At 41.3% G+C, this 27,048-nt stretch overlaps 1 protein-coding gene across 3 annotated transcripts in view; it reads left to right on the top strand.

Annotated features, from left to right (window-relative positions):
• The window catches only part of syne1b (spectrin repeat containing, nuclear envelope 1b), a 346,051-nt gene that overhangs the window by 19,488 nt on the left and 299,515 nt on the right, over positions 1-27,048 (top strand). For all 3 annotated transcript variants that reach the window (XM_061894156.1, XM_061894155.1, XM_061894154.1), the window contains exons 4-11: positions 2,395-2,478; positions 11,999-12,091; positions 12,156-12,322; positions 12,401-12,597; positions 12,666-12,775; positions 18,040-18,090; positions 24,679-24,786; positions 24,858-24,995. In XM_061894156.1, coding sequence (XP_061750140.1) covers positions 2,395-2,478; positions 11,999-12,091; positions 12,156-12,322; positions 12,401-12,597; positions 12,666-12,775; positions 18,040-18,090; positions 24,679-24,786; positions 24,858-24,995 — 948 coding nt within the window. The remainder of the gene's footprint in view (positions 1-2,394; positions 2,479-11,998; positions 12,092-12,155; positions 12,323-12,400; positions 12,598-12,665; positions 12,776-18,039; positions 18,091-24,678; positions 24,787-24,857; positions 24,996-27,048) is intronic.

The raw sequence follows: 27,048 nt of genomic DNA, 5'->3' as shown, positions 1-27,048 counted from the left end.
TTCAAAAACAATTTGAAATGTGGACTTGTCAGACCACAGAACACTTTTCCACTTTGGATCAGTCCATCTTAGATGATCTCGGGCCCAGAGAAGCTGGCGGCATTTCTGGATGTTGTTGAGAAATGGCTTTCGCTTTGCATAGTAGAACTTTAACTTGCACTTACAGATGTAGCGACAAACTGTATTTAGTGACAGTGTTTTTCTGAAGTGTTCCTGAGCCCATGTGGTGATATCCTTTAGAGATTTATGTCGTTTTTTGATACAGAGGGATCGAAGGTCACGGTCATTCAATGTTGGTTTCCAGCCATGCCGCTTACGTGGAGTGATTTCTTCCGATTCTCTGAACCTTTTGATGATATTATGGACCGTAGATGTTGATAAAATTGCAAACAACTAAAACGATGTACAAAGCAAAATATAACCTGCTACCAAAGAATGTACAATAATTTTTCTGAACTAAAGAGGAGAAATATAACCTTAAAGGAAAATAAGGAGGTCTTTTACATTTGGAAAAATGTAATCCGGTGGGTAGAGTAGCCAGAAATTGTACTCAAGTAAGAGTACTGTTACTTTAGAGATTTATTACTCAAGTAAAAGTAAGGAGTAGTCACCCAAATATTTACTTGAGTAAAAGTAAAAAGTATGTTGTGAAAAAACTACTCAAGTACTGAGTAACTGATGAGTAACCTGATTACGGCAACAAATAATGCACAAAAACATAAAAATAGCCATGAGCAAATTCAGAGCCATGAATATCTCTTAAGCAACTAAAACAATAATATATTTTAAATAATAGTACATTAAAATAAAATAAAAATAAAGCACATTGAGCCACAATAACTTAACAGCATCATAGGCTCAATAGGCATTGATTGATTGATTGAAACTTTCATTAGTAGATAGCACAGTACAGTACATATTTCATACAAATGACCACTAAATGGTAGCACCCGGATAAGTTTTTCAACGTTAATCAGTTACTTAATAAATGACCAAGTCGAGGTGATCTACCTCATACTGTATATACATATACATACACACACATATCATATACATATTTTTATATATATATATATATATATATATATATATATATATATATATATATACATACATTTATATATACTGTATATAATTTTTATTTATTTATTTTGCCGTTTTTGTTGACATGTTAAAGGTCTTTTAATGAATATACATGCATGTTTAACACATAGATTCCTATCTTTCATGAAGACAAGAATATAAGTTGGTGTATTACCTGATTCTGATGACTTGCATTTTAGTGCTGATAACGTCCACTTTTTCAAATGGAGGAGAAAAAAAGTTCCTCTTTTCTGTCTAATACCACATGTAAGTCGTTGGTTTTTGGCATCTTATTTGTCCAGCTTCCATATTCGTTTTTATACACTTTACAAGAAATACATTGGCGGCAAACTCTGTAGTTTGCTAGCTTGTTTGCACTGGCATTCGGAGACTCTTATTTTGTTAGCGCAGACGCGATGGAGCGGAACTTTTATTGTGAAGACAGGAACTGTGCGATCAGTCTTCGGGCTTTTGACGGCTTTTGATTGATTGCTTGATTGATAGTTTTATTAGTAGATTGCACAGTACAGTACATATTCTGTACAATTGACCACTAAATGGTAACACCCCAATAAGTTTTTCAACTTGTTTAAGTCGGGTCATGTGACCGCCTGGCTCCGTTTGATTGGTCCAACGTCACCAGTGACTGCATGTGTTTGGTGAAACGCAGGCATGCGCAGATCCTACTTCGAAGCTCTGTCATAAACCAAAAGAAACATTAACAGATCGATAAAAAAAAAAGTAGCGAGTAGCGAGCTGAATGTAGATAAATGGAGCGGAGTAAAAGTAGCGTTTCTTCTCTATAAATATACTCAAGTAAAAGTAAAAGTATGTTGCATAAAAACTACTCGTAGAAGTACAATTTATCCCAAAAGTTACTCAAGTAAATGTAACGGAGTAAATGTAGCGCGTTACTACCCACCTCTGCCGGTGCGCCTTATGTATGAAAAAAGATCAAAAATAGACCATTCATTGGCATTACCATGAATTGATTAACGTGGACCCCGACTTAAACAAGTTGAAAAACTTATTCGGGTGTTACCATTTAGTGGTCAATTGTACGGAATATGTACTGTACTGTGCAATCTACTAATAAAAGTATCAATCAATCAATCAATCAAACCTTATTATCCAGTTCGCCCTATGGTCGGGAAAATACGGTAATTCAAAAATAAAGTGAACTGTAATTAATTTATGATCATCATTAATGTTCGGCCAGAAGAGAAGGCGTTATTAGCCCTGATGACACACCACTGCTTTTACACAAAAAGTGACTTATTGTTTACAGTGATTTTAATGTCTTTTGTGCAGCCTTCAGAGCAAGGCCGCCAACTCAAGAGGATCCATTGGGTCTCCAACATCGGCACCGCGCTCAAATTCCTGGAGGGCAGGAAGGTAAGCATTCCTTTAGTTCCTACATAAGTTTTAAATAGGAGTTTTACTCTATGATGGATCTTTTGTGTGCAAACATGGTCAACATGTAACCAGTAGTAAAACTCCTGCTTTTCTCATGGCCCAAATAGTTCACAGTAGCACTATACATAATTATAATACCAGGTCGTCTAGTGAGGAGCATTTTGTACTCCCTCGTCCCAGGAAGAATGCTTTGCGGAAATCTTTTATTTATAGATCTGTATCGCTCTGGAATAACCTGACTCGAATTCTCACCAGCATTGACAGTAAACAGGTTTTTAAAAGGAAAGTCATATTTTATCTGAGTTTTTAAATTACTTAGCTTGTTGATGATTTTGTTTGGTTTTGTATTATGTAGTTATATTTTAGGGGTGTAACGGTACACAAAAATGTTGGTTCGGTACGTACTTTGGTTCATAGGTTACGGTTTGGTACAGTAAGAAAACAAAAAAATTTGGTTATTTATTTACCAAATTTGCAAAATCTTCCACCAAAAATATTTTTCTTACTGGAATATTTGATGTGAAGTAATGGGAACCTTGGAAAGGTCAATCATTAATCATAACATTGATTTTAATTATAAATAAATAAATGGGTTGTACTTGTGTAGCGCTTTTCTACCTTCAAGGTACTCAAAGCGCTTTGACACTACTTCCACATTTACCCATTCACACTCACACTGATGGATGGAGCTGCCATGCAAGGCGCTTGCCAGCACCCATCAGGAGCAAGGGTGAAGTGTCTTGCCCAAGGACACAACGGACGTGACGAGGTTGGTACTAGGTGGGGATTGAACCAGGGACCCTTGGGTTGCGCACGGCCACTCTGCCACTGCGCCACGCCGCAGTAAAGAGACGCAACTTCATCACGTCGTCTGGTTATTGACTCCAACCCAATTTTTACACCGTCGACGAGCAAAATGAAGAAATACGCTCGCAAGTTCCAAAACGAATGGAAACAAGAATTTCAGTTTATCCCGGAGAGTTCGAAGGGGAAGGGGTATGTTGCCTGTAAATTTTGTAGAACAGACTTCTCCATTGAACACGGCGGCCGAACGGATATACTCAGCCATGAACGGTCAGTCAGCGAAGCACAAAGCGTCCGCAGCGCAGCGTCGTTCACAACCCAGTATCATGGGCCGCCTCGCAAAATGGAGACCCGATGGTGTAACTTATGCTGAGACAAAGATGTCTATGCTGATAGCTGGAAGCAACATCCCGTTCTCATATGCGGATGTCTACAACAAATCCGTGAAGGATGTTCCGGGATTCGGAGATCGCTCGCCAATACGCAAATGGCAGAACAAAGACTACTCAAACAGTGAAAGGTACAGTAAGTGTTTTTTTTTTTTTTTTAGTAACCAGCAAGCACAGTACAGTTAGTAGAACAACTGTGTTTTTATTACTGTGTATTTGATAGGTGCCGCCGGAAATTCAACTATTTCTTTTATTTATATATATAATAAAATGAATATATATATAGCTAGAATTCACTGAAAGTCAAGTATTTCATACATATATATATATTTATATTTATATATATATATATATATATATATATGTATGAAATATATATGAAATACTCTAGTTGGTGAATTATACGCCACCCCTCTTAACCACGCCCCCCGCCCCAACCATGCCTCCTCCCGAAATCGGAGGTCTCAAGGTTGGCAAGTATGTGTAGCAGGCACAAATGTTTTCATACTCACAATTCATTAATATTGTTTTGAGCAATAAATGATAAATAAATAAATGGGTTGTACTTGTATAGCGCTTTTCTACCTTCAAGGTACTCAAAGCGCTTTGACACTACTTCCACATTCACACACACATTCACACACTGATGGAGGGAGCTGCCATGCAAGGCGCCAACCAGCACCCATCAGGAGCAAGGGTGAAGTGTCTTGCTCAGGACACAACGGACGTGACGAGGTTGGTACTAGGTGGGATTTGAACCAGTGACCCACGGGTTGCGCACGGCCACTCTCCCACTGCGCCACGCCGTCCCTATGACAGTTTGAAAGGAAAAAAACAGCTTTGTTTTATCAGTCAACATTGCAACTTTTTCTAAATGACATCTAACCTTCAAGCTTTTTTTATTTCACTTTTAGTATTTTTAGAATGTGCCGTGGGCCTTTAAAACATTAGCTGTGGGCCGCAAATGGCCTCCGGGGCACACCTTTGACACCCCTGCTATAGATAATTAAAAATGTAATCTGATAAATCAATGGATAAAAAGCAGAGCCTGGAGACGCATGCGCGTTTATCATGGATGAATGAATGAATTATATTTATATAGCGCTTTTCTCTAGTGACTCAAAGCACTTTACATAGTGACACCCAATATCTAAGTTACATTTAAACCAGTGTGGGTGGCACTGGGAGCAGGGGGGTAAAGTGTCTTGCCCAAGGACACAACAGCAGTGACTAGGATGGCGGAAGCGGGAATCGAACCTGCAACCTTCAGGTTGCTGGCACGGCCACTCTACCAACCGAGCTATACCGCCCCAAAATTTAATGATAATTTATTGACATCAAACCATCTCTTAAATTTAATAATTTCCTGTTCAATAAGGATTGATAAAGCTTTTAAGTCATGATCATCCATCTATCCATCCATTTCTACCGCTTGTCCTTTTTGGGGTGGTGGGAGGTCCTGGAGCCTATCTCAGCATACCAGAGAAAAATATTATCATATTTGGAGGAAAATTAGACCATTTTGCAACAGTAAAACATGAGCACAGACTGTGTACAGCAGACTTGGGGCAAATGATGGCCCGGGGGCCACATGCGGCCCGTTAAGCTTTTCAATCTGGCCCGTCGGACATTCCCAAATATTTTCGGTTAGATCTTTAAAGATGGAAAGTGTAGCTGCCATTATGATGTTTTCGAATGATCGTAAGTTTTCAACTATACCAGGGGTCGGCAACCTAAAATGTTGTAAGAGCCATATTGGACCAAAAATACAAAAACAAAAATCTGTCTGGAGCCGCGAAAAAATAAAAAACATATTACATACAGATAGTGTCATGAGATATAAATTGAATTAAGAGGACTTAAAGGAAACTAAATGAGCTAAAAGATAGCTACAAATGAGGCATAATGATGCAATGTGTACATATAGCTAGCCTAAATAGCATGTTAGCATCATGTCTGATTAGCACATAACTCTCTCGCTCTCTCTGTCTCTGCCCCTCCCTCACGAATGCTGCTGCCCGCACAATGTTTTTTTTTACCCCTTCTTAACCCCGAAGGTTCATTGTTAATACATGCAACCATAACTTAAAATGCCGGGCATTTGAGGCATTTAAGAAACTCTGCCCTGACAGCCCCGCAAAAGAGGAAATGTCTGGTGAAAAGAGGACGTATGGTCAGTCTATCCGATCAAACATCCTAGCATACACACCTATTATATTTATGTGGTAATTATTATTCTGTGACTGTAAATTCTTTGCTTGTTTTCTTATTTATGCTTTTATTTTTTTCTGTATTGTGTAGTTATAGTTACCGTATTTTTCGGAGTATAAGTCGCTCCGGAGTATAAGTTGCACCTGTTGAAAATGCATAAAAAAGGAGGAAAAAAAACATATATATGTTACGTAATTGGAGAGTGGATCCCAAGGATGCAGAGACGTAGTTTGGTATAGTTAAGTTCTTCCTTTATTTAGGTGGAAGTGGAACGTAGCCAAAACAAAAGGCGATGGTGGAAATACAAAAACACACCATGAAGAATAAATGGGTTGTACTTGTAGAGCGCTTTTCTACCTTCAAGGTACTCAAAGCGCTTTGACACTACTTCCCCATTTACCCATTCACACACACATTCACACACTGATGGAGGGAGCTGCCATGCAAGGCGCCAACCAGCACCCATCAGGAGCAAGGGTGAAGTGTCTTGCTCAGGACACAACGGACGTGATGAGGTTGGTACTAGGTGGGATTTGAACCAGGGACCCTCGGGTTGCGCACGGCCACTCTCCCACTGCGCCACGCCGTCCCTGATAATAACTATATCAAACAACCAAAAATAGAACAGAAAACGCTAGACCAATGGTTCCCAAACTTTTGCAGGCTGGCGCCCCCTTGGCTCCCCTGTGAATTCCTAGCACATATGGAAACAAACACCTCTTTCATAAATAGGCCTACTTAAAGACAAAAATGACAACATTGAAGGTATGAAAGGCAATTTACCCTCTCACGTATTCATTTTTTTCCATTTACTCACAGAAAATGGTGGCGGACGTGATCTAAGGCACGCCACCCTCGCCACCCACACAATGACACACGCGCGAACACGCATATATGCACACACACACACACACACACAGGTACAAAGTCATATACATTCGTAACAATATATATCAGTGAATGCACCACCCTAACCAGCTCAACACAACACAACACGGCGCGTTCTGGCGAGTCCCCAATTTCATGTTGACTTGAACTCAAGATGATGTTGACCGCCAGAATGCGGTTTTTATTATAAGATACAATTCTGAACATTACAAGCTTGAAATTACAAACCTGAGCTTTTGCTTTTGTAGTCTATGCTGTCGGATCTGACTGGGCCAGAGCGGCGTCTTGTAACCGGACCCTGATGCGTCGTCCACTGACTCGTCCTGCTGCACGTGTTGTGTACAAATCGTCAAACAAACGTTCGAACTTCTGACTTCTGACTTCGGACTGCCGCCGCCCTACCGCCCCCTTCTTCCTCACCCCCCCCCCAGATCTTTCCACCGCCCCCAGGGGGGCGGTACCGCCCACTTTGGGAACCACTGCGCTAGACAAAGCTAGGAACAATACAGGCTGGGAAAAATACAAAACAGGAGTACAAAGTACAAAATAAGGACGCTAGACGAAGCTAGGATAATTGACTTCAAAAACGAAGTAAAACAAAGAAACAAAATGTTAACTAAAGGCGCTAGACAAGACTAGGGTATAAATAGGCAAACCTGAGAGGTGCACAAGACAGACTAGAGAGACTGCGAGTGTGTAGAAGGCCAAAAGACATGCGAGTGAACTTGCAGTGGACACAAAGTTCCGGCACTGACAGGCCGTCAGCACCCGGACTAAATAGATAGTACTTTATTGATTCCTTCAGGAGAGTTCCTTCAGGAAAATGTAAATTCCAGCAGCAGTGTACAGAGTTGAGATCAATTTAAAGAAAAAAGTAAAAAGTAAATAAAGGGGGTTTAAAAGGAAACAAAATAGAGAAATATTACAAAAAGAATAAAAAGAATGGGAATAACAATATAACAGTAAAATAAGAATATAACAAGACAAAGTAGGCAGTAGTGACCATGTTATGAAAACGTATTGCACTGTTATTGTTTTGCATCCCCTGTCATCCTAGTACCCCCCGCGCCCCGTCCCAGAGAGGAGTTGTACAGTCTAATGGCGTGTGGGACAAAGGAGTTCTTGAGTCTATTAGTCCTGCACTTGGGATGAAGCAGTCTAGCACTGAACAAGCTCTTCTGGCTACTGATAACGCTATGCAGAGGGTGACTGGCATCATCCAGGATGCTCACTAGTTTGTCAACAGTCCTCTTCTCTGCCACCGTCACCAGTGAGTCCAGTTTCATTCCGATTGTAGAACCGGCCCGCCTGATCAGTTTCTCAAGTCTGGAGCTGTCCTTCTTAGATGTACTGCCCCCCCAGCACACTACCATGTAGAACAGAACACTGGCAACCACAGACTGGTAGTACATCCTAAGGAGTTTTCTACAAATGTTGAAGGAGTGCAGTCTCCTGAGGAAGTACAGCCTGCTCTGTCCTTTCTTGTACTGGTGGTCCGTGTTAACAGTCCAGTCCAGCTTATTGTCCACCCAAACCCCGAGGTACTTGAATGAGGCCACGGTCTGTACCTCAACTCCCTCGATCACAATAGGTTGTGACCGTGGACTCGACCTCCCAAAGTCAATGACCAGCTCCTTGGTCTTTGACGGATTGAGCTGCAAGACGTTCGTGTGGCACCAGACAACAAAGTCCCTCACCAGGTTCCGAAACTCCTCCTCTCTGCCGTCCATGATGCACCCGACGATGGCTGCGTCGTCCGCGTACTTCTGGCCACCTTAATCAACTTTCAGGTGTGCACGATTGCCCAGCGTCAGCTGCACTCCAGACTGTGGGCGAGAGCGAGAGTAAACATGACGTGCAAACCACACAGAAAAACATGAAAAATTCAGTTCACCACAATATACGTCACATTTTTGGGGGAAATTTATTTGATAAAACCCAACACCAAGAATAGACATTTGAAAGGCAATTTAAAATAAATAAAGAATAGTGAACAACAGGCTAAATTAGTGTACTTTATATGAGGCATAAATAAGCAACCGAGAAGGTGCCTGCTATGTTATCCTAACATATTATGGTAAGAGTCATTCAAATAACTATAACATATAGAACATGCTATACCTTTACCAAACAATCTGTCACTCCTAATCGATAAATCCCATGAAATCTTATACGTCTAGTCTCTACGTGAATGAGCTAAATAATATTATTTGATATTTGGCGATAATGTGCTAATAATTTCACACATAAGTCGCTCCTGAGTATAAGTCGCCAAACTATAAAAAAAACTGCGACTTATTGTCCGGAAAATATGCTTTTACTTGTATTGAGTTTGTGGACCCCAGGAAGAGTGATGGGTTGTTGTGGCAACCAGCTAATGGGGACCCTTAATAAAAATCAATAATCAAATGAAATCAAACATGAAGCGCCGAAAAAAGAGAAACAGTTTTGGTTACGTAATTGCTAAAATCCTTTATGATTGTGTGAGCTCAAGTCCCACTTCTCTCTGGCCTCAATCATCTTGTTTTTTTTTTTGTGTCTGACCTCATGCACGCTCTCTGTCGGTGTATCGAGGATCTGCGGTCAGTGGGACTCGTTTGCTTCCACTTCGCTTGTATGCACCATGACACACTTTTCAGACAATAGTCACACTCACATTCACACACTAGGGCCAATTTAGTGTTGTCAATCAACCTATCCCCAGGTGCGTGTCTTTGAAAGGGGGAGGAAGCCAGAGTACCGCAGAAAACATGCAAACTCCACACAAGAAAGACCTCGAGATCGGGAATCGAACCCAGGACCTCCTCGCTTTGAGACCTCAGTGCTAAACACTGCTAAGCAACGTTCCGCCTGTGCGGTGTGTTTGTCAGAAAAATAATAGCACAAGTAACACAGTAGGGGTGTGAGTTTTCATACATTTTCACCCTTTTATGTGCAGTGCTTCACGAGTAAAATAGTGAATTGAACTGAAAAAAATGAGGACACCATGGGGATGAATATATTTAGCTTTTGTTTAAAACACTCACATGTCTCGTGTAGCCCATTGTACATCCATCCATCCATTTTCTACCGCTTGTCCCTTTTGGGGCTGCGGGGGGTGCTGGAGCCTATTTTAGCTGCATTTGGCCGGAAGGCGGTGTGCACCCTGGACAAGTCGCCGCCTCATGGCAGGACCAACACAGATAGACAGACAACATTCACACACTAGGGACCATTTAGTGTTGCCAATCAGCCTATCTCCAGGTGCATGTCTTTGGAGGTGGGAGGGGCCTATCCCCAGGTGCATGTCTTTGGAGGTGGGAGGGGCCTATCCCCAGGTGCATGTCTTTGGAGGTGGGAGGGGCCTATCCCCAGGTGCAGGTCTTTGGAGGTGGGAGGGGCCTATCCCCAGGTGCATGTCTTTGGAGGTGGGAGGGGCCTATCCCCAGGTGCATGTCTTTGGAGGTGGGAGGGGCCTATCCCCAGGTGCATGTCTTTGGAGGTGGGAGGGGCCTATCCCCAGGTGCATGTCTTTAGAGGTGGGAGGGGCCTATCCCCAGGTGCATGTCTTTGGAGGTGGGAGGGGCCTATCCCCAGGTGCATGTCTTTGGAAGTGGGAGGCGCCTATCCCCAGGTGCATGTCTTTGGAGGTGGGAGGGGCCTATCCCCAGGTGCATGTCTTTGGAGGTGGGAGGGGCCTATCCCCAGGTGCATGTCTTTGGAAGTGGGAGGCGCCTATCCCCAGGTGCATGTCTTTGGAGGTGGGAGGGGCCTATCCCCAGGTGCATGTCTTTGGAAGTGGGAGGCGCCTATCCCCAGGTGCATGTCTTTGGAGGTGGGAGGCGACTATCCCCAGGTGCATGTCTTTGGAAGTGGGAGGCGCCTATCCCCAGGTGCATGTCTTTGGAGGTGGGAGGGGCGTATCCCCAGGTGCATGTCTTTGGAGGTGGGAGGGGCCTATCCCCAGGTGCATGTCTTTGGAGGTGGGAGGGGCCTATCCCCAGGTGCATGTCTTTGGAGGTGGGAGGGGCCTATCCCCAGGTGCATGTCTTTGGAGGTGGGAGGGGCCTATCCCCAGGTGCATGTCTTTGGAGGTGGGAGGGGCCTATCCCCAGGTGCATGTCTTTGGAGGTGGGAGGGGCCTATCCCCAGGTGCATGTCTTTGGAGGTGGGAGGGGCCTATCCCCAGGTGCATGTCTTTGGAGGTGGGAGGCGCCTATCCCAAGGTGCATGTCTTTGGAGGTAGGAGGGGCCTATCCCCAGGTGCATGTCTTTGGAGGTAGGAGGAAGCCGGAGTACCCGGAGGGAACCCACGCAGTCACGGGGAGAACATGCAAACTCCACACAGAAAGATCCCGAGCCCGGGATTGAACTCAGGACTACTCAGGACCTTCGTATTGTGTGGCACATGCACTAACCCCTGTTCCACCGTGCTGCTACACATAGAAGCAATCATCAACTTAAAGTGCCCTCTTTGGGGATTGTAATAGAGATCCATCTGGATTCATCAACTTATTTCTAAACATTTCTTCACAAAACAAAGAAATCCTAACATCAATATTTTTTGGAACATATCCACAAAAAAATCTAGCTGTCAACCCTGAATATTGCATTGTTGCATTTTTTTCTCGCAGTTAATGAACTTACATTCATATTTTGTTGAAGTATTAGTCAATAAATATATTTATAAAGGATTTTTGCATTGTTGCAATTTTTAGAATCCATCCATCCATCCATTTTCTACCGCTTATTCCCTTTCGGGGTCGCGGGGGGCGCTGGCGCCTATCTCAGCTACAGTCGGGCGGAAGGCGGGGTACACCCTGGACAAGTCGCCACCTCATCGCAGGGCCAACACAGATAGACAGACAACATTCACACTCACATCCACACACTAGGGCCAATTTTTAGAATATTTAAAAAAAATCTCACGTACCCCTTGGCATACCTTCAAGTACCCCCCGGGGTATGCGTACCCCCATTTTAGAACCACTGCGATAGAACACCTTTGGGATGAATTAGAACAGACACTGAGAGCCAGGCCTTCTCCACCAACATCACTGTGTAACCGCACCAATGCGCTTCTGGAAGAAAGGTTGAAAATGTCTTTAAACACACGCCGCAACCTTGTGGACAGCCTTCTCAGAAAAGTTGAAGCTGTAATAGCCAAAAACCTTGTAATTATTCTGTGACAAATGTGACATCCAGTGGAATAATTGCTTTGGTTTCAGATCAAACTGGTGAACATTCATGCCACCGACATTGCCGACGGACGACCGTCAATCGTTCTCGGGCTGATATGGACCATCATCCTCTACTTCCAGGTAACGTCAGTAGCATAGCCTGGCTTTTTAAACAGCACCACCCACAACTGTCGTCTCCACTCAGATTGAGGAGCTGACCAGCAACCTTCCAGCACTCCAAGCCTTGTCCAACAGCAACTCTTCGGTGGAGAGCTCGGAAACGGGAAGTCCGCCCATGAAGAGAAAAGTGGTGAAGTTTCAGGGTAACGCCAAGAAGGCCCTCCTCAAGTGGGTGCAGTGCACCGCTGCCAAGTACGTCCAAATACCCGACACCTCAGGAAGCTGCGCCTCGAATGTTGTTCACATGGGTCTTCCCGACGTCTTTTTCAGGCACCACGGAATTGAGGTGAAGGATTTTGGTCCCAGCTGGCGCAATGGCGTTGCTTTTCAGTCGGTGGTCCACGCCATCCGGCCCGACCTGGTGGACATGCAGGCGGTGCTCAGGAGGAGCAACAAGGAGAATTTGGAGGAAGCTTTCGCACTAGCGGAAAACGAGCTGGGCATCCCTCGCCTGTTGGATCCAGAAGGTGCTGTGTTGTTGGCGCCGAAGATTATTGGCGTTGTCAGGATCGGCATGTTTTGTGTCTCTCCGCAGACGTGGACGTGGACAAGCCGGACGAGAAATCCATCATGACGTACGTGGCTCAGTTCCTCAAGCACTACCCTAAACCTCACCAATCGGAGACGGACGGACAGTACGACGAGGTAGCTGGCTTTGAAATCTCTGTCGATGCTTAAGCTTCAAAGCAGCCGCAGAATTAGACACAAACCACATCCTGTTGTTTTTTAAAGGTCCCATATTGAATAATTTGTTTTACTCAGTAAGTGTCAGCCGTGCTACAAAAGTGTATTTGTCCCTGACGGAGTGTGTTTCTCCAAAAAAACACCATCGTGTACTTTATCCACTTTTGACATTTACACTGTAACGGTGCACTTGTGACATATAATAGATGTCATAAATCACATACAACAACAAACTTTTAAGACTTAGACTTCCTTTTATTGTCATTCAAATTTGAACTTTACAGTACGGATAAGAACATAGTTTTGTTGCATTAGCTCGTTGTAGTGCAGGATACAAGAACAATAAGGTGCAGATATAAATAAATAGATTACTGTACAAATAAATATATTGCACTTATTGCATATATTCATGGATGTACAAACCCCATTTCCACATGAGTTGGGGAATTGTGTCAGATGTAAATATAAACAGAATACAATGATTTGCAAATCCTTTTCAACCCATATTCAATTGAATATGGGTTGAATATTGAATTGAATATGGGTTGAATATTATTATTATTATTTTTTTTTTTTTTTCCAGTTTCAGTTCAGTTTATTTTCAGTCTAACAAAAACATATTCCAACATAGATCACGATTCAAAAATGAATAACATGACTGAAACAGGCAGAAGCAAAAAAGCTTATATGCCCAACATAATTTTTTTTACATTCAATTAAGTTACCTTTTCTAATAATTCTGCAACACAAAAAGAAATATAGTCATTCAGCATCCACATTCAAGCTGCCCCCCAACAAACAATACAAAAATATGTACCTACACACATACACTTTTTTGTAAATAGATGAACATACATACCTTCTAAATACAACATTTAACCAAACAAACATACATTTCTAGTTCACATAACTTTTTAAAATACATTGTGACATGTTCTTTTTGAAATTAAATACTGAGTCACTCATTTTTATTTCTTTACCAACAGAATTCCACAAATTAACACCGAGAACAGATAAACATCTACGTTTAACCACTAGTCTTGCTTTTGGTCAAATAAACTTAGATTCATCTCTTAGATTGTATTTGCTGGTCTGTAGAGAGAAGTATTTTTGAATTCCTTCTGGAAGAGTATTTATTTTTGCTTTGAACATTATCTGTGTTATTTTATAATAAACAATATCTTGAAATTTCATAAGTTTTGATTTAACAAATAATGGATGGGTATGGTCATAATATCCTGCTTTGTTTATTAGCCGTACAGCTTTTTTTTTGCAGCAAAACAATATCATTAGTTATGGTTTTAAAAGTGGTTCCCCAGAGTTCTACACAGTATGTCATGTATGGAAGTATCAAAGTATAATAAATTGTTAACAAAGAATTATAATTAAGTAATTCTTTAGTTTTATACAAAACACTAAGTGTTTTTGATATTTTTGTTTTTATATAATTTACATGTTGTCTCCATGATAATTTATAATCAATTATAACTCCCAAAAACTTAGTATCAAAGACACGCTCAATTTTATCTCCATTTATTTTAATATTTACTTCATTAGATACCTCAGTTTTGGTACCAAATATCATAAATTTAGTTTTAGCAATATTAAGTGATAATTTATTCATATCAAACCAGTTTTTAAGCACTGTCATTTCTTGTCCTATTTGTACCAAAAGTACAAATAGAACAAGAAATTTAACAAATATTAAATTCAACGCACTACAAAGACAAGATATTTGATGTTCAAACTCATAAACTTTAATTTTTTTTTGCAAATAATAATAACCTTAGAATTTCATGGCTGCAACACGTGCCAAAGTAGTTGGGAAAGGGCATGTTCACCACTTTGTTACATCACCTTTTCTTTTAACAACACTCAATAAACGTTTGGTAACTGAGGAAACTAATTGTTGAAACTTTGAAGCTGGAATTCTTTCCCATTCTTGTTTTATGTAGACCTTGAGCCGTTCAACAGTCAAGGGTCTCCGCTGTCGTATTTTACGCTTCATAATACGCCAAACATTTTCGATGGGAGACAGGTCTGGATTGCAGGCGGGCCAGGAAAGTACCCGTACTCTTTTTTTTACAAAGCCGCGCTGTTGCAACACGTGCTGGTTGTGTCTTGGCATTGTCTTGCTGAAATAAGCAGGGGCGTCCATGAAAAAGACGGCGCTTGGATGGCAGCATATGTTGTTCCAAAACCTGTATGTACCTTTCAGCATTAATGGTGACTTCACAGATGTGTAAGTTACCCATGCCTTGGGCACTAATGGACCCCCATACCATCACAGATGCTGGCTTTTGCACTTTGCGTCCATAACAGTCTGGATGGTTCGCTTCCCCTTTGGTCCGGATGACACAATGTCGAATATTTCCAAAAACAATTTGAAATGTGGACTCGTCAGACCACAGAACACTTTTCCACTTTGCATCAGTCCATCTTAGATGATCTCGGGCCCAGAGAAGCCGGTGGCGTTTCTGGATGTTGTTGATAATTGGCTTTCGCTTTGCATAGTAGAGCTTTAACTTGCACTTACAGATGTGGCGATGAACTATATTTAGTGACAGTGGTTTTCTGAAGTGTTCCTAAACCCATTTAGTGATATCCTTTAGAGATTGATGTCGGTTTTTGATACAGTGCCGTCTGAGGGATGGAAGGTCACGGTCATTCAATGTTGGTTTCCGGCCATGCCGCTTACGTGGAGTGATTTCTCCAAATTCTCTGAAAATTTTAATGATATTATGGACCGTAGATGTTGAAATCCCTAAATTTCTTGCAATTGCACTCACGCAGTTGTGGACAAAGGGGTGTACCTCGCCCCATCCTTTCTTGTGAAAGACAGAGCATTTTTCTGGAAGCTGTTTTTATACCCAATCATGGCACCCACCTGGTCCCAATTAGCCTGCACACCTGTAGGATGTTCTAAATAAGTGTTTGATGAGCATTACTCAACTTTATCCGTATTTATTGCCACTTTTCCAACTTTTTTTGTCATGTGTTGCTGGCATCAAATTCTAAAGTTAATGATTATTTGAAAAAAAAAAAAATGTTTATTAGTTTAAACATCAAATATGTTGTCTTTGTAGCATATTCAACTGAATATGGGTTGAAAAGGATTTGCAAATCATTGTATTCCGTTTATATTTACATCTAACACAATTTCCCAACTCATATGGAAATGGGGTTTGCATGTTATATTGTCTTTATATTTCAGCGAGTTAATCCGTTTTTTTGAGGAATTGAGGGGATTATTATGATGCGTTCAAGAGTCTTATGGCCCTAGAGAAGAAGCTGTTACTGCTACGGAGGTTGCAGAACCTCTTTCTAGAGTCCAGCAGTGAAAACAGTCCTTGGTGGTGGTGGGAGGAGTCACTACAGCTTTTCTGAGCCCTGGTCAGGCGGTGGCTTTTTGCAATTTCCTGTATAGGAGGAAGAGGTTCTGATGATCTTTTAAGGCAGGGGTAGGGAACCTATGGCTCTAGAGCCAGATGTGACTCTTTTGATGACTGCATCTGGCTCTCAGATAAATATTAGCTGACATTGCTTAACACGATAAGTAATGAATAATTCCGCTTGTAATCACAGTTTTGATCGATTGATTGATGGATTGAAACTTTTATTAGTAGATTGCACAGTACAGTACATATTCCGTAAAATTGACCACTAAATGGTAACACCCGAATAGGGTCCACGTAAATCAATTCATGGTACATGTTAAAAACAACGTTGAAAATATAAAAACATGCTCATCCATTTTCTACCCCACCAGTTCAAGAAGTCGCATTAAGAAGTATTTTATTTATCGTTGGTTAGCTTCAGAATAACAATTGTTATTAAAAAGAATAAAATACTTATTATACTCTAAAAATGTTGGTCTTACTTAAAAATGCACGCATTTAGTTGTATTCAGTGTTGAAAAATATTACCGTATTTTTCGGAGTATAAGTCGCACCTGCCTAAAATGCATAATAAAGAAGGAAAAAAACATATACGTATAAGTCGCAGTGGAGTATAGGTCACATTTTTGGGGAAATTTATTTGATGACACCCAACACCAAGAATAGACATTTGAAAGGCAATTTAAAATAAATAAAGAATAGTGAACAACAGGCTGAATAAGTGTACGTTATATGAGGCATAAATAACCAACTGAGAAGGTGCCTGCTATGTTATCCTAACATATTATGGTAAGAGTCATTCAAATAACTATAACATATAGAACATGCTATACCTTTACCAAACAATCTGTCACTCCTAATCGATAAATCCCATGAAATCTTATACGTCTAGTCTCTTACGTGGATGAGCTAAATAATATTATTTGATATTTTACGGTAATGTCTTAATAATTTCACACATAAGTCGCTCCTGAGTATAAGTCGCACACCCAGCCAAACTATGAAAAAATACTGCGACATATAGTCCGAAAATATGGTATATGGCTCTCAAAGAAATACATTTTTAAATATTTGGCTTTCATGGCTCTGTCAGCCAAAAAGGTTCCCGACCCCTGTTTTAAGGAGTGGAACACAAACGTTCGCAACACTACTATGTGAGCTCCATGCTAAAATTACATTTCATTGTGCTCGATTATAGGGCCGAACAACTAATCACATTTGGATTTTCTATATAAATTATATATATATTTTACTTGTTGTTTTTTAATTCATTACTAACATATATCCGTTGTTCTTTTGAATTATATCAATAGTTTTGGTGGTACAATAGTAAGGTACTCATGTTTTCAGATTGTTGAAGAATCCTGTCATTAATCCTGATTTCATTATCCATCAAAAAATGATGATGTTTATTGTACTTGGTTAGCATATTCACTGAAGAAAAACAACATGGTGGAACTTGCACGCCCATGTCTATAGCTGACTGACCAAACCTTATTTTAAGTGGAGCCTAATTTTACATATGTAGTGGACGTGTACAGAAGTACATGAGATGATAGATTTCTGCTCATAAACACATAGTACATCATTAAAATGTTCATTTTGTACAATATGGGGACCTTTAATACAATACAAGTGTGCATTGTGAGGCTCAATCCTGTGAGTGATCGTTCATTTCCAGTAAAGTTCAACATGCATCGCTGAGCTTTATATCTGCATGCAACGCTTCATTTGATGTCATGGCATGAACACCACAGCCATTTGTTTCTCTCCATCATCATCATCACCGTCTCATTTCATTTCTCCATCTACTTTTGCACACTTAAGCTGCGCTCTGGCTCCATTCCCGCCTCTGCGCTGTCAGCGCCCGGGCTTCAGGTGAGCAATCGGGTCTATAGACACGCATGCCGTTCGCCATCTCCGCTCAGCCCCTGGCCTTTCTAACGCCTCTCTGATTGAGTTTGCATCTTTTTGTGTGCTCTGCCGCCTTTCCTCGGACAGTTTGCGCCTCAAGACATAGAGCAAATGCTTGAGGTACGTCGTTCTGCTTTCTCACTAGCAGTCTAATCTAGAGATCGACCAATTTTGTTTTATCAAACTCCGGACCACCGTGTTCCTAGAAAAGTGCCCACTTGAGTTGACATTGACATCATACTTGCCAACCTTGAGACCTCCGATTTCGGGAGGTGGGGGGGTGGGGTGGAGCAGGGGGCGTGGTTAAGAGGGGAGGAGTATATTTACAGCTAGAATTCACCAAGTCAAGTATTTCATATACATCCATCCATCCATCCATTTTCTACCGCTTATTCCCTTTTGGGATCGCGGGGGGCGCTGGCGCCTATCTCAGCTACAATCGGGCGGAAGGCGGGGTACACCCTGGACAAGTCGCCACCTCATCGCAGGGCCAACACAGATAGACAGACAACATTCACACTCACATTCTCACACTAGGGCCAATTTAGTGTTGCCAATCAACCTATCCCCAGGTGCATGTCTTTGGAAGTGGGAGGAAGCCGGAGTACTCGGAGAGAACCCACGCATTCACGGGGAGAACATGCAAACTCCACACAGAAAGATCCCGAGCCTGGATTTGAACCCAGGACTGCAGGACCTTCGTATTGTGAGGCAGACGCACTAGCCCCTCTTCCACCGTGAAGCCCTCATATACATATATATGCTTATATATATACAAATAAATAAGAGAAATACTTGAATTTCATTTTTCATTTATTTACACATACACAGACATAACACTCATCTACTCATTGTTGAGTTAAGGGTTGAATTCAATCAATCAATCAATGTTTACTTATATAGCCCTAAATCACTAGTGTCTCAAAGGGCTGCACAAACCACCACGACATCCTCGGTAGGCCCACATAAGGGCAAGGAAAACTCACACCCAGTGGGACATCGGTGACAATAATGACCCAGTGGGACGTCGGTGACAATGATGACTATGAGAACCTTAGAGAGGAGGAAAGCAATGGATGTCGAGCAGGTCTAACATGATACTGTGAAAGTTCAATCCACAATGGATCCAACACAGTCGCGAGAGTCCAGTCCAAAGCGGATCCAACACAGCAGCGAGAGTCCCGTTCACAGCGGAGCCAGCAGGAAACCATCCCAAGCGGAGGCGGATCAGCATCGCAGAGATGTCCCCAGCCGATACACAGGCAAGCAGTACATGGCCACCGGATCGGACCGGACCCCCTCCATAAGGGAGAGTGGGACATAGAAGAAAAAGAAAAGAAACGGCAGATCAACTGGTCTAAAAAGGGAGTCTATTTAAAGGCTAGAGTATACAAATGAGTTTTAAGGTGAGACTTAAATGCTTCTACTGAGGTGGCATCTCGAACTGTTACCGGGAGGGCATTCCAGAGTACTGGAGCCCGAACGGAAAACGCTCTATAGCCCGCAGACTTTTTTTGGGCTTTGGGAATCACTAACAAGCCGGAGTCCTTTGAACGCAGATTTCTTGCCGGGACATATGGTACAATACAATCGGCAAGATAGGATGGAGCTAGACCGTGTAGTATTTTATACGTAAGTAGTAAAACCTTAAAGTCACATCTTAAGTGCACAGGAAGCCAGTGCAGGTGAGCCAGTACAGGCGTAATGTGATCAAACTTTCTTGTTCTTGTCAAAAGTCTAGCAGCCGCATTTTGTACCAACTGTAATCTTTTAATGCTAGACATGGGGAGACCCGAAAATAATACATTACAGTAGTCGAGGCGAGATGTAACAAACGCATGGATAATGATCTCAGCGTCTTTAGTGGACAGAATGGAGCGAATTTTAGCGATATTACGGAGATGAAAGAAGGCCGTTTTAGTAACGCTTTTAATGTGTGCCTCAAAGGAGAGAGTTGGGTCGAAGATAATACCCAGATTCTTTACCGTGTCGCCTTGTTTAATTGTTTGGTTGTCAAATGTTAGAGTTGTATTATTAAATAGAGTTCGGTGTCTAGCAGGACCGATAATCAGCATTTTCGTTTTTTTGGCGTTGAGTTGCAAAAAGTTAGCGGACATCCATTGTTTAATTTCATTAAGACACGCCTCCAGCTGACTACAGTCCGGCGTGTTGGTCAGCTTTAGGGGCATGTAGAGTTGGGTGTCATCAGCATAACAGTGAAAGCTAATACCGTATTTGCGTATGATGTCACCTAGCGGCAGCATGTAGATGCTGAAGAGTGCAGGGCCAAGGACCGAACCCTGGGGAACTCCACACGTTACCTTAACGTAGTCCGAGGTCACATTGTTATGGGAGACACACTGCATCCTATCAGTAAGATAAGAGTTAAACCAAGACAGGGCTAAGTCTGACATACCAATTCGTGTTTTGATACGTTCTAATAAAATTTTTTCTAACCATGCTGAACACCCTCTCTGATGATGCATTTCTGTGTGGCACGCACAAAAGTGCTTTCATCAAATGCACTAGAGTCTGGAATCGTCCATCTCTCCCTAGCATGGCCCAACACGTACAGTAGATGGCGGTATTGTCCTGTATAAGAGTGTCACAACATTGCTGTTTACGGCAGACAAACTGCTTTACGGTAGACGAAAACGTGACTGCTGTTGTTGTGTGTTGTTACCGCGCTGGGAGGACTTTAATGAAACTGCCTAACAATAAACCTATATAAGAAACCAAGAACTCGCCCTCGATCATTGTACAGTTATAACGTCATAGGGCAGGCACGCTGTTTATATTGTGGGAAAGCGGACGTGAAAACAGGCTGTCGACACGTCACTCAGGTCTGCAGGGAGCTGGAGGGGGCGTGAATTTCGGGAGATTTTCGGGAGAAAATTTGTCCCGGGAGGTTTTCGGGGGAGAGGCGCTGAATTTCGGGAGTCCCCCGGACAATCCGGGAGGGTTGGCAAGTATGATTAACATACACGGTTGTTAATATGGATCGGCCAATTATCGGCGGCAATTTTTGGCATTTTGACATTCAGTAAATGGGTTATACTTGTATACCTTCAAGGTACTCAAAGCGCTTTGACACTATTTGCACATTCACCCATTCACACACACATTCACACATGAGTGATGAGTGAGGTGGATTTACACCTGACATCCACTGTAATGATACCAAGTACAAGAGCGCAGCTAGTCGATACTACAATCATTACATCGATATTTTTTATTGTCACAAAATCTTATTTTTTTTCATTATTCATATTATATTCAGAAACTCAGGAAATACGTCTCTGGACACATGAGGACTTAAATTATGACTCTTGTAACTACTATTTTTCGGAGTATAAGTCGCTCCGGAGTATAAGTCTCACCTGCCGAAAATGCTTAATAAAGAAGGAAAAAAACATATAAGTCGCATTTTTGGGGGAAATTTATTTGATAAAACCCAACACCAAGAATAGACATTTGAAAGGCAATTTAAAATAAATAAAGAATAGTGAACACCAGGCTGAATAAGTGTACGTTATATGAGGCATAAATAACCAACTGAAAAGGTGCCTGGTATGTTAACCTAACATATTATGGTAAGAGTCATTCAAATAACTATAACATATAGAACATGCTATACCTTTACCAAACAATCTGTCACTCCTAATCGATAAATCCCATGAAATCTTATACTTCTAGTCTCTTACGTGGATGAGCTAAGTAATATTATTTGATATTTTACGGTAATGTGTTAATAATTTCACACATAAGTCGCTCCTGAGTATAAGTCGCACCCCTGGCCAAACTATGAAAAAAAATGCGACTTATAGTCCGAAAAATACGGTACTTGGTATCGGATCCATCCATCCTTTTTCAAACCGCTTGTCCCGGGAGTGTTAATACCTTAATTTGTGGTATCATCCAAAACTACTGGAAAGTATCAAAGAAGAGAAGAATAAGTGATTATTACATTTAAACAGAAGTGTAGATAGAACGTGTTCAAACAGAAAATAAGCAGATTTTAACAGTAAATGAACAAGTTGATTAATAATACATTTTTACAGATTGTCCCTCATTGATTGCTTGATTGAAACTTTTATTAGTAGATTGCACAGTTCAGTACATATTCCGTACAATTGACCACTAAATGGTAACACCCGAATAAGTTTTTCAACTTGTTTAATTCGGGGTCCACGTCAATCAATTCATGGTCATAATGCTGACAAAATAAAAGAATGATAAATGACACAATATTTTACTGCATATGTCATCAGACTAATTAGGAGTCTTTGTTTGTTTACTTACTACTAAGTGGGGCGGCATAGCTCGGTTGGTAGAGCGGCCGTGCCAGCAACTAGAGGGTTGCAGGTTCGATTCCCGCTTCCGCCATCCTAGTCGCTGCCGTTGTGTCCTTGGGCAAGACACTTTACCCACCTGCTCCCAGTGCCACCCACACTGGTTTAAATGTAACTTAGATATTGGGTTTCACTATGAATGTGAGTGTGAATGTTGTCTGTCTATCTGTGTTGGCCCTGCGATGAGGTGGCGACTTGTCCAGGGTGTACCCCGCCTTCCGCCCGATTGTAGCTGAGATGGGCGCCAGCGCCCCCCGCGACCCCAAAAGGGAATAAGCGGTAGAAAATGGATGGATGGATATGTAAAGCGCTTTCAATTAATCAATCAATCAATCAATGTTTACTTATATAGCCCTAAATCACTAGTGTCTCAAAGGGCTGCACAAACCACTACGACATCCTCGGTAGGCCCACATAAGGGCAAGGAAAACTCACACCCAGTGGGACGTCGGTGACAATGATGACTATGAGAACCTTGGAGAGGAGGAAAGCAATGGATGTCGAGCGGGTCCAACATGATACTGTGAAAGTTCAATCCATAATGGATCCAACACAGTCGCGAGAGTCCAGTCCAAAGCGGATCCAACACAGCAGCGAGAGTCCCGTTCACAGCGGAGCCAGCAGGAAACCATCCCAAGCGGAGGCGGATCAGCAGCGCAGAGATGTCCCCAGCCGATACACAGGCAAGCAGTACATGGCCACCGGATCGGACCGGACCCCCTCCACAAGGGAGAGTGGGACATAGAAGAAAAAGAAAAGAAACTTCAGATCAACTGGTCTAAAAAGGGAGTCTATTTAAAGGCTAGAGTATACAAATGAGTTTTAAGGTGAGACTTAAATGCTTCTACTGAGGTGGCATCTCGAACTGTTACCGGGAGGGCATTCCAGAGTACTGGAGCCCGAACGGAAAACGCTCTATAGCCCGCAGACTTTTTTTGGGCTTTGGGAATCACTAATAAGCCGGAGTCCTTTGAACGCAGATTTCTTGCCGGGACATATGGTACAATACAATCGGCAAGATAGGATGGAGCTAGACCGTGTAGTATTTTATACGTAAGTAGTAAAACCTTAAAGTCACATCTTAAGTGCACAGGAAGCCAGTGCAGGTGAGCCAGTACAGGCGTAATGTGATCAAACTTTCTTGTTCTTGTCAAAAGTCTAGCAGCCGCATTTTGTACCAACTGTAATCTTTTAATGCTAGACATGGGGAGACCCGAAAATAATATGTTACAGTAGTCGAGGCGAGACGTAACAAACGCATGGATAATGATCTCAGCGTCTTTAGTGGACAGAATGGAGCGAATTTTAGCGATATTACGGAGATGAAAGAAGGCCGTTTTAGTAACCCTTTTAATGTGTGCCTCAAAGGAGAGAGTTGGGTCAAAGATAATACCCAGATTCTTTACCGTGTCGCCTTGTTTAATTGTTTGGTTGTCAAATGTTAGAGTTGTATTATTAAATAGAGTTCGGTGTCTAGCAGGACCGATAATCAGCATTTCCGTTTTTTTGGCGTTGAGTTGCAAAAAGTTAGCGGACATCCATTGTTTAATTTCATTAAGACACGCCTCCAGCTGACTACAATCCAGCTTTGAGTCACTAGAGAAAAGCGCTATATAAATATAATTCACTTCACTTCACTTCACTAAAAAACAAATTGTCTAGTTTGTTCACTATTTTATTTAAGGACTGAATTACAAAAATAATCATATGTTTCATGTATCCTAAGATTGTTTGTTAAAACAAAGCCAGTAATGCATTTTTTTCTGATCCCCTTTATTTAGAAAAGTATTAAAATACATTTTGGTAACGGTACCAAAATATTGATATCGAGACAACCCTAGTTGCTACTGATCCAATGTTTCCTCAAAAATAATGTTAAAAACAACAACTTAAAGCCTTGTCCAGCTGTTTGGTGTCCTACACTATTCATGTTTAAATAACTTTTACTGTACATGAATATCGGCTCCAAATATTAGTTATCGACCTCTTTGAGGACCAATAATCAGTTTCGGCCCTGAAAAAAGCCACATTGGTCGATGTCTGGCTCTAATCTTACGTCTGTCTGGAATGCCAGTGTGAGGTTTGACGTTCGGAAGAGCATGCTTACCGGAGAGGGGAGAAAAAAAGGAGCGTGATGATACTCTCGCTCTCTTGCTCGCTCGCGGGGGACTCCAGTCTGAATGTTTGCTGAATGTGACAGAGGGAGGAGCGCAAGATGCTGAGAGAGCTGAAGGTGTTTTTGGACCAGCTGGAGAGAGATGTGCTGAGAGCCCAGACGGCCGAGGGGAGTCTCACAGACAAGTATCAGGTAGGTATCGATAAAAGAATGTTGTCGCATTAACGCCAGCAACTCTTACCGCATGCCCTTTTTTTCCCCAGGCCTTTAAAAGCTTCCGTGTGCAGTACGAGATGAAGAAAAAGCAAACGGATCCGCTGCTGCAGCCGGTCCACAAGGACGGGAAACTGTCCGTGGACCAGGCTGTGGTCAAGCAGGCCTGGGACCGCCTGTCCATCAGGGTGGGTGGGAGCCCAACGCACTGCCATGACACCATTTGCAGAAAAGTCCTTCTTTAAACAATTTGTTCTTGTTCCATTAATATTTTCTGGCTTATGTTGTATCAATCCAAATTATATCTGCACCTCGATTTACAAACTTAATTGGTTCTCTAACATGGCTTGTAAACTGAAAAGTTTGTATAGAAACAAGAAACAATGTAAACATGTATAATTGTCTCTAGCCTCGACAAAAGCCAATTTTTTTAGTAAAGGAATGCACTTTTTAAAGATATTGTAGAGTGTGTGTGCGTATACGTGTGTATATATATATATATATATATACATGTATGTATGTATATATATATATATATGTATATGTGTATATATATACATATATATATGTATGGATATATATATATATATATATATATATATATGTATATATCCATACATATATATATGTATATATATGTGTGTATATATATATGTATGGATATATATGTATAGATGTATGTATGTATATAAATGTGTGTGTATATATATGTATGGATATATATATATATATATATATATATGTATGGATATATATATATATATATATATATATATGTATAGATGTATGTATATATATATGTGTGTATATATATGTATGGATATATATATATGTATATATATATATATATATATATATGTATATGTATATGTATAGAATGTGTTAGAAAGCTACCAAGGAAAATCAATCAATGTTTATTTATATAGCCCTAAATCACAAATGTCTCAAAGGGCTGCACAAACCACTACGACTACGACATCCCTGGAAGAACCCACATAAGGGCAAGGAAAACTCACACCCAGTGGAACGTCGGTGACAATGATGACTATGAGAACCTTGGAGAGGACCACAAATGTGGGCAACCCCCCCACCTACAAACAATATTTTCTTTCGAGGCAGATGTGTGTGTGTGTATGTATGTATGTATATATATATATATATATATATATATATATATATATATATATCCATCCATCCATTTTCTACCGCTTATTCCCTTTTGGGGTGGCGGGGGGTGCTGGCGCCTATCTCAGCTACAATCGGGCGGAAGGCGGGGATATATATATATATATATATATACATATATATATATATATATATATATATATATATATATATATATACACATACACCAGTGACGTTCGGTGAGGTTCATGGCTGATGAGGCACTGACTTCATCACAGTCAGATTTACAAACATATGAACCCTAAAGAGTATCTTATTCACCATTTGATTGGCAGCAGTTAACGGTTTATGTTTAAAAGCTCATACCAGAATTCTTTACACATACAAACTGTAGCACACAAAAAAGAACATTTAATTAAAAAAACGTTATTATGGTCTTACCTTTACTTATAAATGAAGTCCATGCCCCTCTCCTTCTGAACAAAAGCATTGATAACTTGTTTATAATAGTCTTCCTTATCTTTCTTCAGTTTTAAAAGTCTCTCTGTCTCGATGGAGATCATTGTCTAAAGCAAACCTTTTAGCTCCGGTGTTGGTCTTTCTTTAATTATTACCTCCTGCTTCGATTGAAAGTCCAGTTTAGAAAACTGTTTTATTTTAGATACCGGTGTGTAATCCTTCATGTTAAAAGTCCAGACGAGAGGAAAAAATAAACGATTGTAGCTTACTGTAATTTGTTGTCACTTATTCTGCAGCCGAGTAATCGCAAGAACGATCCCTGGGATCAATAGCGCCCTCTACCACCATGAGGGAGAACAGCTGCCTCACACAGTGCATCTTCGCAGCCGTTTTATGATTGCTTAGCACAAGAAATACATCACACATACAGTTGTTGACAAAATACACCGTACATTATACACCTCAGCAAACTAAACTATGGAAATGTATTATATAATTCAAATAGCAATAGGGTCTCACTGCACAGCAGCCAGCAGTTAGCCGAGTCATTGCGCAATCCATGGTGAGGCTCAACTGGCTGCTGACTCACCGCAAGTCTCTGCTCAGTATTTGAACGGCAAATGCGAAAATTCAGCGATTTTGAATAAAAATAATCTC

This window comes from Nerophis ophidion, linkage group LG03 (genome assembly GCF_033978795.1).
Source record: "Nerophis ophidion isolate RoL-2023_Sa linkage group LG03, RoL_Noph_v1.0, whole genome shotgun sequence".
Classification (NCBI taxonomy): domain Eukaryota; kingdom Metazoa; phylum Chordata; class Actinopteri; order Syngnathiformes; family Syngnathidae; genus Nerophis; species Nerophis ophidion.
Note: the sequence above shows the minus strand (reverse complement) of the source record. Positions and strands in the feature narration are given on the sequence as shown.